At 38.3% G+C, this 14,094-nt stretch overlaps 1 protein-coding gene across 7 annotated transcripts in view; it reads right to left on the bottom strand.

The window, feature by feature from the left end:
* Nucleotides 1–829: 829 nt before the first annotated feature.
* Nucleotides 830–14,094, bottom strand: part of ZNF800 (zinc finger protein 800) — a 37,426-nt gene continuing 24,161 nt past the window's right edge. For 6 of the 7 annotated variants that reach the window (XM_050936200.1, XM_050936197.1, XM_050936198.1 and 3 more), the window contains one exon: nucleotides 3,186–5,381. In XM_050936200.1, coding sequence (XP_050792157.1) covers nucleotides 3,691–5,381 — 1,691 coding nt within the window. In that variant the 3' untranslated portion in view covers nucleotides 3,186–3,690. Of the gene's footprint in view, nucleotides 2,471–3,185; nucleotides 5,382–14,094 lie in introns of those variants that run through there. The other variant, XM_050936202.1, reaches the window with a different exon arrangement.

Here is a 14,094-nt window from a genome sequence, read left to right as displayed (position 1 = left end):
AAAGAGGGAAACTATACTAGTAAGAGGCTCTGGGATAACGGATCCTGTTATAAAAGTAAAAGGATTATGTAAAAAATGGTCTATGCCTTTGGATAATTTAAAATCTATGATATTTCAGGGTCCTTTTGTTAAGGTCCAGTTACTTACCAAACAAAATGCCACTTAATACAGGAAGTTTCCTGTATTAAATTAAACACAAAATCTATAAAAATCTTTATGAATACTTCAATTTTCTTTTCTTAAGGCAGACATGAAGGACGTAGCACAGTAAGACTGCATTAAGATTTAGATGACCACAAAGCCCCACTACAATACTAAAATTAGCTGAATAACTTCCCATCACTTTACCACCACTCCTGCATTTTATTTTCCTGATCTTAACGCAAAGAGATCTAGGAATAGGCATTAGGGAGCTGGACACGTAAGGGCAACCTACTTTTTAATATATTAAAATCATAAGCCAACAGGGGTTCTCTGGGCATATTCTAACCAAATGAAAATGGGTAACTGTTACAAAAGCCTCCCTCATTCTTTATATAAAACTAAGGATCCTACCTTTCTTATAAAAATCTACATTCATTCTTCCCGAGCATCAGTATTTGGTTTACAACACTATTAACAAGGACCATAACAAAGTTTTGCTTAACTAAAATCAAGACAAGGATAGTTTTCACAAGTGACAAAAAACTAAGATTAGACAAGGATTTCTTAATTACATAATGGAGGTCACTATAAGTGTAGAAAAAAAGGGTTCACTGCAACTGCTAAGTTTCTCATAAGGCAAAAGTATTTTTAATTCCAGTGGAAAAATACAACAAACCAGACTCAATGATAGAGAAATAAAGTTTATAGAAATGCAAACGTTGAAGTGTAGCTGCTGGTAGTAATTGAATTGGTTTATGACTCAAGAAAGGCATTCCAGTTTCAGTAGAATACACCTTTTTTTCCTAAGCACACTTTGTTAAAGTAACTTCCAGTCTGATTTATTTCCAAATACAGTACATTTATCCAAACAAGAGCATGTACATTCAATATAGAACATTTCCAGCAACAGTTATAGTCCAGTTCCCATTCACAGTGTATTTTTTTAGTGCAAAGCACTAAAAAGACCAAACATTCTTCTATCCATAAAAGCATTTTTTTAATCGATGATCTTGTGATCAACATTTTTAGATTTTTTTTAATACAAAAAGTATACATGACAAGGCACCTCCCTAAGCAAGAGAGTGAACCTATATAAAAACATGGTATTTCTTCTCATGTACAGTACCTTTCAAATTGTGGCAATTTGACACAAATCACTAAATAAAATATCTTCTAAAAAGTAAAAAAAAATTGATGCACACAAGCCTGCCAAGATTTCCATAATGGCAGGTGTGCTACTGTTTTGCTAATATCTTGATTATAAAATAGACAAAAGGATCAGTAAGCATTTTGCAAATCCTACAATAAAGTCAAGTGCTACCTAAAGTGGTCACTTAAGATCTTGCGAGAAAAAAATATTCTGAGTTTCTCTCACACTATCCTCCCTTTTATTAACATTTAAAGAAATAAAACTAGCATTATAAGAAGTGGTTGTGCATGGATTGTCTGTGTCTATAAAACATCAGAAAATATTCACTACCTTCATATTAACATTAGTGTGTTTTTTTAAAACAATAACTGAAAAATTAACTGCAACTATCATTAAAGTGCTTGTGTATAAAATTTAAACACAAAATTAAAGAATATGGAATAGGGCATGTAGGTGTTTTTGTAAACTTCCTACATGTTTACAAATGAAAGGCTGTCCTATGAACCATGCATAAAAAAAAATTATTGGCAATATCTCTGCAGCAACTTTAGTACAGTGAAATTCAGTACACCCAAAAGTTGGGAAATTAGTCCAACTGAAGTTATGACAATTACTAAAAATTAGAACTATTCAGCCAATATACACTAATATGGTGTTTGCTTTTATACATTCATTTGTAATAAATTTAAAACAGTACATAACAAAGCAAAAGTTCGCCAGCCAAGTAGAATACCACATAAAAAGTCACAGAATTGGTTCATCAGCATTAGCAGTACTAAGATCAGTATCTGTGGTGACCTCTCAACTTGATTTCCTAAATAAAAATAAGTTTTCTTCCAAAAAATGCTTTTTGTAAAGGGTTTTTTGTTTTTAAAGCACAGAAAGTTCATTTTCTATTGATAACTTGCTGAACTGCTTAGAGACAAGGGTAGTTAACTGCTAGTCTATAGATGCAGGTTGTGCATTGCAAATCAACAGTTACCTGACAGTGTTGGGATGAGGCACTGTCATAACAAGCCATGAGAATAGTTATTAATTTAGTAAGAAAACAATAGTTTAAAGTATTTCCACATTTTTCTTATGGTACCATTTTCAAGATATTAGTGGTTCTAACACCAAATTAAAGTCTTTCCACTCAAATGAACTCCAAACTTTCCGTACATCACTTGAAGTTATCTGAGGAGAAATGGGAATAAATTAATATTTTGAGTTTACCAATACAACTTGTTTACTAATTATACAACAGTGAAACTATTTTTAAATGCAAGGTGGTACCTAAAATTTAGCACAAACAAAATTTAAAAACATTCTTTCCTCAAACAAGATTAGTGGGATTTTAAGAGAGAACCCAGCTCATTAAGTTGCATTTTCTTTAGCAGAAAGTGGTTACCAAACCACTGAAAACCCACCTACATATGCCTGACTGGTAATCCACTGCAGAAGGTATACCAAGACAGAGTTGTCTTCGGGAAGAGAGCACTTCTGAGTTGAAGTCAATAGCAGATACAGGACAAGGCATATGTATTTAGCCTTATTTTCACTTAACAGGTATTTATTATAAGGAGAGAGTTCCAAAGTAATAATTTAAAGACTGCTTCCCCTCCCCATACCCAGGCCTGTTTTTATTACAAATATCTGCAATATCCAAAAAGCCTTCATGGCCATCTATAGGTTATTTCCATTTAACCAAGAAATATATTTTATAATTAGAAGACTACCCGTGCCACCATTTTTTCTATGAAGCAGGACTGCGGAAAAACAGTAAGTCATCACAATAAAGAAAACACATCCATATTTAAGGTGCTATCCTGGAAACTCTTACTCATGCAAAGAGATGCTTTTAGGATAATACCATGATGTTGGGAGAGTGAGGGAAACTTAATAGAATAAGTTAAAAGAAAAATAATCAAGTTTATTGCTGGCTGCTCATTCCAAGTTAGACGTAGAGATTTATTTACTCTGCTGTAATTCACTTTTACATCAGCTATAAAAGTACCATAATATTTTTGTAACTATCCTACAAATGTGTACATTAGCAGGATAAACCATGTGAACAAGTACCAAACAAGTGCAAAACTAATTTTAAAATGTCTACTGTAAACATAAGCCAATATAAATTGATTTTTATCATATTAAAACAGTTTAGAAGAACTGTACAGCCTAACTTTATTAGGTTGCAACTTCCTGCAGAAGAAAAAAGTTTAGAAATTGACTTGTCTCCAAGCCACTGAAAACATTTTGCTGAAGAGGCAAATGTGATAGCCACATTACTTTTGTATCTCCTACACCATCATCTATTGGAAAGCATCTGTTCAGGCAACAAAATATCAGATGGGGGGGGGGGGTTGTGGTGGTGTTTGTTTGTTTTTAAATAGAGGCAAAACACTAGTTGTTTCTCACCAGACAAGAGCTTTTGATCTTGTACTTCTGCCTTTGGTTTTGTTTTCTTCTGGTGAATGAGATGCATTTGCCTTGTGAGTTTTCTTATGGTGTTCTAGAAAAGTCTTTTTAGCAAATGCCTTTCCACATTTATTGCATCTGTGAAGAGAAAAGTTTTTTGTGACTTTTACTTCTATGCCAACATCAGCTCCTTCAAACTTTTTACTCGGTGAGTTAGAGGCGACATCCTGTTTTGAACCAATCTGTCTTGCTTCATCCCTCTGAGGGCCTCTTTTTGCCACCTTATTTAGAACAAAATCAATAGGCTTTTTTATTGCTCTGATTTCTAAACTTGCAGTTATTTTACCAAGGTAACGTGATGACTTTTTATGAACTACAGTTATATGCCTTATCACATCACGTTTGCGACGTGTTTCATAAGTGCAGAGAGGACACCTGTAGAATTTAACATAAATGTTATTTCCATCTGTGTGCAACTCAATGTGTTTTGTCAAGTTCTGTTTAGAAGTAAATTGACGTTTACACAGTTTACAGTAAAGCTGCTTGAAGTCAAAGCCAGCTGAAAGTTTTGGCTTCCTTGTTTTTTGCTGGCCACCTGCAGCAGATGGATTTGTTGATTTAGGGTTTTCAAGGTCTCGCTTAACTTTATTTTTCTGTGCTGCTGGTGTGTTCTTTTTCTCATTTGAATGACTTGTTCCCTTTAACTCATTCTGTGGAGAAAGGGTGATGGAAGGGGTTGAAGATTCTACAGAATCTGCTGGTTCAACTTTTACTTTTATTTCTGTGCCGTTGGCAGTATTATTGGGTCCTTTCTCTTTTTTAGAGTTCTTTCCGGAAAGCGTTATCTTGTGAACAATTTGCATGTGCCTTTTAAGCATTATTTGTGAACTATATTTTCTCTTGCACAGAAGGCATTTGCATGCAGTTAAATTGTATTCAGCCTTTGAGGAAGACTTTTGTTTTCGGGTCTTAAAAGATTTTTTAGCAGAAACTGTATCCAAGAACAAAGGTTGCCCAGGCTTTGTAGCTATATCAGGAGTAATGGAATCCCTCCTTAACCCCCTATGAACTTCGTCAAAATGCCTCCTTACATTGGCTTTTGTAGCAAATGATTTATAACATACGGGACAACTTCTACCTAATGTTACAAGCACATTCTTATTTCGTCCTTTTGTGGAGCGCTGATTTGGTTTCTTTTTTGTTTCTATGTACTTCTTTAGTTCTTCCATCTTTTTTTTGTGTACTTTTCTAATGTGCCGACGTACACTACGTCTGGAATGAAATTCTTTTCTACATAAACAACAAATCAACTGGTGGCCAAAATCTGAATTATCAGAAGAGTCCAATTCAGGATTTAATGCTGGAGGTGGTTCGTCAGGAGTAGGCATTACATTTATTACAGCATCAGCAGGTGGCAACTCTAAAGTTTCTGTATCTGGAATTGAAACAGTTTTGGGTTGCTCAGTGGTAGATTCCTGTATTTGTAATGGAGCTTGATCAGGACTACTGCTAATCTCAATGTTCTCTTCTGGGTTGTCAGTTCTTGAAATGTACTGAAACACAGCATTCTGATTTGTTTCTATAGGTTCCAGCTTAATTACATATTCTTGTTTGTCCACTCTAGGATAAATGGCTTCCAGAAGATTATTTACAGCTTGGCTTTGTTTATCATTGACATCTGGAAGGTCTGTAAAAACAAAAGGTTATTGTTCAATCATCTAGAAATCTCAAGTTATTATATTAGGCTTTAAATTTCAAAGTGAGCCTTGAATATCAGCCTAATCATTGAATTATGTGCCCACAAATTTTGTTTTTAATTTAAAGTTCATGTTTGTACTACTTTTCAACAATTACTATAATTACAGCCAGCCTACTAGGAAGAAATCTTGCTTAATTTGCCAATTCAACCACCAGTTACCATGTCCAGTAGTGGATTTTCTCTGGATAATCAACAAATCTTTTTATTACATCAGTATAAATGTCCTTAGAATTATTAATTAATCTCTGAGGTAAACCAAGATCCTTAACTCCTTCTGGTATACTTGAATTGGCAGCCCCCAAGTTTAAGATGTGCTTTGTGCCTGTAATGAGTTTCTTTTCTAGGAAAACAACAAACCAACTACTGGCCAAAGTCAAAATTATCAAGATGCAACACCTGACCTTGTTCTTCATAAGTGTTACCTAGTGTACAATATCATTAGGGAGAGCTTTTCTGGGGGCTAGAGGTAGAGTAATCTCAATGAAGGACCTGCAACTCTGAATGTTACTTCTCCTTGCCTCTCTCCAACCCTCAACTTTGTCCATCAGATCCCAGATGTACTGACCTTTAGGACATACTACAAGGCCTATACAACCACACGTTTTCTATAAGGGAACAACAAATAGGGTATGAGGATGAAAAGAGAATTTCATTTGTGGTAGGTTAGGAATTTCATTGGCAGAAAGAACTTTTTATATGTTTTTATAAAATGGGAAGTGCCTAGAGAGCTAGATGGGTGCTTGGTAAATTGAAAAAAAAGATATACATAAAACAAATTCGATCAGCACTTTTCAAAATAATCTTAATATGATTAGTGTTCAGATCATTTAAATCTGTGTAAACAGATCAAAAAATGTATTAAGCTACTTTAAATTTTACTTTAAAGTTTAACTTTTAAACAGCTATATTAATATTAAAATAACTTGCAATGGAAAGGTCAAGGAAGCATAAGGTGTTTTAAGATCAGATGAGATTTTGCTTGTAAATATTCATAACAGACTAAAAAGTATACTTACTGATCCTTCCCTCTAAGTGAAATTAGTTATATGTTCACTTTATAATGAGCCCTCAACCAGTTAACAAAATACTCCTGGTATGTTCTTCAAAATGTATTATCCTGAGAGTCTTACTGAATCACCAAAACAAAATTAAGAACTGGGGCACATTTTCCCTGCAATTCTATTACTTCCAGGATATATTATGATGACAATATATTAAAATATATTATAAAACTATCTCTAAGATGCTTTTGAAAAAAGAGTTGTCAATAACCTTACAGTTAACTAGAGATAAAGCTCTATTAGATCATCCAGACAAGATGCAAGTTACAGTTCTTGATATAGGATGTGAACATCAAAACAATACTACATTTCTCGATCTCTCTCAAATCCACTGACTAGCTAACACCTTTCCTAAAAACAATCAGATCAGTCAATCAAGTTCACTAAAATGGCTGGTCGTGACAGGAGACCAAAATAAAATGGCTAACTGAAGCCTATGCTATGAGGTAATAGCAAAGCAACTTGCCTCCATCAATTCCCAAAACCTACTAAGCTCCCCTCAAAAAAGAGATTACAAAGTTGCAGAGGATGGATTTGCCAAAAAAATCTGAAAATGTAAAGAGACCTCACTCAGAAGAGTGTTTCTGGCAGCGTGGTGGGACTTCTCAGACTCCAAGTGAACAAACGGCAGCCAAATCAGGCAGAAATGCCAGGGCTGAAGAAAATCAAATGGCTTCCAAAGTAGGCATTCTGAAGATAATCTCAGAGTATAATTCCATCAGAGATGATATGATGACCAAGGTTCTTGCAGTCAAGAAGGAACAGTGAGCCCTACGCTAAAGACTGTCCTAAGAGAAGCAAGTGAGGATAGGTCTACAGTGCAAGTAGATATCCATACCTGGCTGGCCTGTGCCAGCTGACTTGGACTAAGGGGCTGTTTAAGTGCTGAGTAGACGTCCAGTCTCAGGCTAGAGCATGGGCTCTAGGACCCTGCAAGGTGGCAGGGTCCCAGAGCTTGGGCTGCAGCCCAAGCCCAAAAGTCTACACTGAAATTAAAGAGCCCTTAAGCCCAAGCCCAACTCAGCTAGCATGGGCTAACCACAGATGTCTAAATTCAGCATAGACATACACAGAGCAAAACAGACTTGCAGAGCTGGAGCAGAATGCGATTCTGTTTATATTGGATTACATAGAAAACAGAGTGAGAAGGAACAACATCAGAATTAAGGAACTGCCTGAAAATGCTGAAGACGGAAACCCAATCTGGTATGTAAAAAGTTTAATTGTGGAATCATTACAGCTGAGCTGTCTGTAAGAGGTAAAAGTGGAGAAAGCACACAGGGCACTACTGCACCCTGCCCCCACCACACACACACCTGGGCCTCATAATAAATTAATAAACCCAGAGACCTAATGCTGAAATGTTGCAATTATCAACAGAAAATTTTAATTATGAAAAAAAGTCAGAATTCAGAGCTCAAACTCAAAGACATTGACCTTTCTGCCCTAACTTTAAAAAAGAAAAGTAAAAAAAGCAGCACTGGGAAAATTACAGCAGCACTCAGGAGGGCAGATATCCACTGCAAAAGGTGACTCCCACTTAGATTTCAAAAATCAGTATTATACAGGAAAATACTTTAAACAAAGAGAAAGTACATTCAAGATGCTTGGGATAGAAATCCAAATCTCAAATGTACAAGACGACTCTCCACAGGTAGTAACTACAGATAAGCCGCTGAAAAGCCCTTAGCAAATGGTAAACCTCAGGAAAAGAGAATTGGGAAAAGAAAAAATGTAAGACTCTAGAGACCATACTGGCAATGGCAGAAGTGAAAATGAAAAAAAGAACTCTGATACTAGAGGAGCAACCTAAAGACTAACCAGAAGAGATTTCTTGGGAGTCACCAGGAATGACCAATTGAACGGTAACTGTTACCATTACAAAGAAAACAGTATGAAGTATGCTTTAATTGGGATGATCAGTAATAGCTGTCTTCTGCATTTTAAAACATAGACCAGGAGTGGACAAACAACGGCTTGAAAGCCACATGTGGCTTTTTTACAGTTAAAGTGTGGCTTGTGGCATCTCCCCTCATTTTCCACCTAAGAGACTGGGGACAAAGCTTGGGGCTTCTGCCCTGTTGCAGAGTGGTGGGGCTAGAGGCTGTCATATGCGGCTCAGAGGGTCTGTAAGTTTGGCCAGCCCTGACAGACAAAATAAAGGACTATAAGGGAGGAATGGAGGTGGATCCCAAGGATGAAAGAGATTGAAAAAAATAGAGGGATGGGGATGAGCCTTTAGGGGTTCTGTCTAAATTCTCCTTGTAACTCAAATGATGAGATGCTGATCTATCCCTTAGGGTGAGGGGCCAAGGTCCCACAGGTGGAAAATGTACCTTCTTCGGATTGCTAGAGAAGCAGTCCAAGTGTACACAAGGAGAACAGAGCAAAGCACAATCATTTTGGGACTGTTTTACATGTTATGTTGGCATTTTATTTGTTGATATAGAGTAAGGGGAGAGGGGAGGGAACTGGGGATGGTGGGGAGAATATATACAAGAAAGATATATGGAACAAAAACCAAGTCATGTTCAGGCACACAATTGTGAATGAAAAATAATCAGAAACGAGAGATACTGGCAACACAAGGATTCATGTAATCAAACAGCTAAAGAATTAAACATTTCAAGTTTTTCCAATAAGCTAAATAGTTACTCCCAATGCTTTTACTTTTATTTAAAAGTAACATCTATGAATGTTAAAGGGCAAAATAATGTCATTAAAAGGAAAAAGCCTTAGCAGAACTTTAAAAACCCACTCAGAATATTCTACTTCAATAAACCCATTTTCAGGAGGGGCAAATTATGGTGTAGCCCTATTGAGTGTGGTGCAGGAAATCTAATCCCCTCCTTGTAGGAGCTCAGGTGCCTGGAGTATTGTCTCCTATATGTTGTCCAGAGGTCCCAACAGGGTCATTGCATGGGAAATGGCACAGGTGGTGGCATCCAGGAGTGGCTATCCCAGGTCTGGGTGTCAATCTTGTGTGAGATTTAGACCGTACAGGTGGGCCTAAAGTTGCAGTAGTTTGGATGGCAGAGGAGCGGTGAGATGAAAAAAACCCTCCTCATTAGAAAATGGAGTGGTCAGAGGTGAAGCCAGCTGACACGGTACCATGCATACCAGAGATACATCGGTTACCACAGAGTGGTGATTCCGACATCAATGAAATAAGTATATCTTTGTATTGCAGAAAATGGTGGTGTACCACTGTTTTTGGAGCCGAAGAGGTTGGTGCCAACAACACTGTTGTAGGTGCGGTCATCGGTGCCAACATCTGAGTGCTCTACGCTACTGGAGCAGGTGGTGGTGCTGCAGGGAGCACCTCAGTATCGCGTCTTCAGGCAGCTCCACTGGTGCCGTAGCAAAGGAAGTGGGCCTCTGTTTGCCTCTTGACTCTGAGCCACCTCGCTTGGGGTCACTGGCTTCCACAGTATGCATGGCACCAGAGGATCCCAGTGCCTTGTACGTACTCAGTTGTTGAGTGGTCAGTACCAAGGATACAGAATGAGCCGAAGACATATTTTTTTCGGTGGCTCTTTAAGGGGGAAAAATTGATGCTCTTTTCCTTGCTACCTTTTCTGGAGGAATTAGCCTTCCTCTGTGAAGAGGGTTTCCTGGCGCAAACCTTTAAGTTGCTGAAGTGAAAGCATTTTTGTGGGATGTGTGTCTCACCTAAGCACTGGACGCAATGAGAGTGCCCATCCAATACTGGGATTGCATCCCAGCAAGAAAGGCAGCACTTGAAGCCCAGTGAATCGGAAATGGCTCAATCTATAGCGGTTCAGCCCTATACAAGAACAAGAACTATTCTAAGAGGCAGGAAAATCTCTCTTTTTTAAATAAAAAAATAAACAGGGATAGTATACTAAGAATACTCTAAAAACCTATTCTAAACACTAAATAAAGCTATTGGTGTTCACACTGCTGGAAGCTCCATTTCAGGCCAAGGATGGTTGAGAAGGAACTGTCATGCACACAAGATAGGCACTGACAACAGTGTGGGAGAGGGGAGAGCAAACCAGACAAGTACTATTGTTGAAATTCTCCAAGCTGAGGGCTTGTCTTCACTACCATACTGCAGCAGTGCCAGTGTAGCGTGTCTGGTGGAGACATGCTATGTTAGAGGACAGCATTCGCCAATCGACATAATTTACTTTACCTCAATGAGATGCAGAACCTATGGAGACAGAAGAGCATCTCCCACCAACATGGGACGGTGTACACAGCTTTAAGTCGATGTAGCTTACGTTGCTCACAGGGATTTTTTTTCATACTCCTGAGCAACATAAGTTGCATCGACTTAAGCAGTAGTGTAGATAAGCCCAAAGGTGCAGGGATGCATATTCACCTGAAGTGGAGCACCCACAGGGACACTCCTCAAAGAACAACTTGCTGTTTTATGTCCTGTCCCATACAGGACTCCCAGTTCCTTAAACGGAGAACTGCTCTTTACACCAGCACAAAAGCAGTTGTGCAAGTAATGGGGTTAAATCTCCCATTTGAATTAAAGGACATCCTTGCTTAGTCTCCATCTGTAATTTTTGCACTGGCCACGAAGTCTTTTGCTCAGCAGATAAGGAACAAGGAATTAATCACAGGAATAAAACCTGCAGGAGCACATAAGAAAATAGCACTCTATGCAGATGATGTAATAATTTTATTTAAACCAAATATTTACCTAAAATTAGTTTCTAACAAAGTCCAGGACTTTGGGAAAGCATCTGGATTTAAAGCAAATTATGCCAAATATGAAATGCTAGCTATAAATTTGCCAGACTCTGAAAAGTAACACCTCCAGAAAACATGTGGGTACAATTGGACAACAAATTCTATACGATATTCTGAAATTCAAATCTCAACCTAAAAAGAGCTCTCTGGTTTAAATGTCAAACCACTCCTTCAGCAAATGAAAGAAGATCTTGAATGCTGAAGGAACAAAACATTTTCTTGGTTGAGAAGAATAACCAGAGTTAAAATGAACATTCTGCCATAGATATCTTCCTTGTTTCAAAATCTTTCTGTAGTAATTTCTGATAAAACCCTAACAGGAATACAGAGAATGTTAGAATTTATATGGAATAAGAAAAGACCAACCGTGAGTGCAAATATTTTGTACAGTCCCATTCAACAGGGTGGACTACCTGTTCCAAATAATCTCTGGTACTGTCAAGCCAGCCAGCTCAAAGCAGTAATGGATTGGGGATGCTTTAACCCAGCCAACACTAGGTCTTTATTGAACAAGAAAATTGCAGCAGCATAGACATTGATAGGCTATCCAGGCTTAATGAAAAAAACACACACACTCTCCAGAAATTTATACACATTCTTTAGCAAAGGCTACTCTACAGGTTTGGAATAGAATTAGACGTAAAATTATTTCCCCTTGCCAATGACACATTGCAAATAATCTTGATCTTAACTCACATTGCAAATCAGAGAACTTCAAACATTGGAAAAGCCATGAAATATACACGGTTGGCTAGCTACACAGTAAAGAAACTCTTCTAACTTATTTAAAGATCAAAACGAACTTAAACTGGTCTGCTCTCCTCTGGTACCAGTACTTCCAAGTCAGGTATTATAACTTCCTAGAAAACCTGTTTTATACAGAAAGCGAACTGTAATAGAAGCAATGACATCTGGTCAATTAGAAAACAAAAAACAATTAATTGATATCAATCTTTGCAGACATCTTTCCCAACAAAATAAAGTTCATATATGACAGCTGGGAGAAGGACCAGTTTAGACAAAATTACCACAGAGAAATGGCATTTGATCTGGAAAAGAGAACAAGACAACCTCAGTCTGTAACAGAAAAAAAGAAAATTTCTTTAAGGTACTGTTTCAGTGGTACCTCGCACCAGTCAGGTTAAAAAATGAATATCAACCGAATGGTGATTAATATAGAAATTATGATGAAAGGGAAGATTTTTATGTATATATGGTCAACGTGTCCAGTCATTAGAAAGTACTGGGATGCAATCCATAAGTAGGTCCACTTCAATCACAAAGAAATCACACAATTTTCATGGGTTGGTGACCAACCCATGAAAAATGTCTGATTTCTCTGCAGCATTTCTCAAGCTAGTGGCCCCAACCCTGTTAAGGGTCATAGTATCGCCACCCTTACTTCTCCCCATGCTGCTGGCAAGCGGCACTGCCTTCAGAGACCAGATTTCACAGTCTGTGACATGATTTTCATGGCTCCCAATTTGGTAGACCCCTATCCATAACTAAGTATCATGGAGTGTTGGATATTTATTACCAAATACTTATTTGGTAATCCTCCTAGAGCTTCCTAATGAAAATGGTCACAAAAGAGAAAATGAAGAATTAATCTCTCATCTGCTAGTAGCTGCTTGGCTATTGGTTGCCTCTTACTGGAAAAAAGAAAAATCGCTCAACCACAGAGCTCTTATTGGAAAAAAGAAGGGAGGTTGTGTTTATGGAAAAGTTAACACACCAATTATATACCCAGCAAAAGAGAGAGAGAGAGAGAGAGAGAGAGAGAGAGAGAGGACAAATGGATATTTAGAAATCTGGTTAAATGTTTTTCATACTCAAAGTACATTAAAACTGCAAAAAAAACCCAGCACTCTCGCCCAATTTTATTTATTTATTTTTAATATTAATATTTGCTAGACAAGCCTGTACGGACTGTGACAAACTAGCATAAAAGGGACTTTTGACTATTGGAAAAAAGATTCTAAGCTTTGAAGAAGATTTTCAAATATCTACATGTTTCTGAAGCATCCAACCCTGCATAGAAAAATATTCAAGAGCAACTGAAAAGCAATCCCTAAGGGCATGTCTACACAACAGACTTAGGATTTGCCTATACTTGCAGGTGTGCAGTGCTGGGAGTTAAAGCTGTCTTCGTACAGCTGTGTAGGGAAAACGCTGCAGCGTGGCCACATTTCCAGCGGTGTTGGGAGTGGTGCATAATGGGCAGCTATCCCACAGAACACCTCTTCCCATTCTGGTGCGGTGGGCTGTGGGAAGGGGGCAGAGGGTGCAGGTCATTCTGCTTCCTGTCCCAACACCCCGTGATGCACTGCTTCACATCCCAGCAATCCCTGTATTTCCATCCACGTTTGGCGCCATCTTGACTCTCTCAACCGTTTCTGTGCAGCGCGATTTCTGTGGGAAATGGAGACCAAGCTGCTGAGGAATATGCTGACGAGTCTCGCCAGCACATCACGTTTGGCAGTTGAGCTATTTCTTAGGATCCAAAGTGATGAGGAGTCCGACGATGATAGCAAGTAGTGTGACGCGTACGACACGAACTTGCTTGTGGCATTCACGGAAACGTTCAGCACCGTGGAACGACACTTTTGGGCTCGGGAAACAAGCACTGAGTGGTGGGATCACAGCGTCATGGAAGTCTGGGATGATGAGCAGTGGCTGCAGAACTTTCGGATGAGAAAAGCCACTTTCACGGGACTGTGTGCTGAGCTCGCCCCCACCCTGCGGTGCAAGGACATGAGATTGAGAGCTGCCCTGCCGGTGGAGAAGTGGGTGGCTATTGCAATCTGGAAGCTGGCAACTCCAGACAGGAACCACTTTGGAGTGGGAAAGTC

The sequence above is a fragment of the Gopherus flavomarginatus genome, chromosome 1 (assembly GCF_025201925.1).
Source record: "Gopherus flavomarginatus isolate rGopFla2 chromosome 1, rGopFla2.mat.asm, whole genome shotgun sequence".
NCBI classification, from domain to species: Eukaryota; Metazoa; Chordata; order Testudines; family Testudinidae; genus Gopherus; species Gopherus flavomarginatus.
The sequence above is the reverse complement of the archived record's forward strand: the minus strand, read 5'-3'. Positions and strand labels throughout refer to the sequence as shown.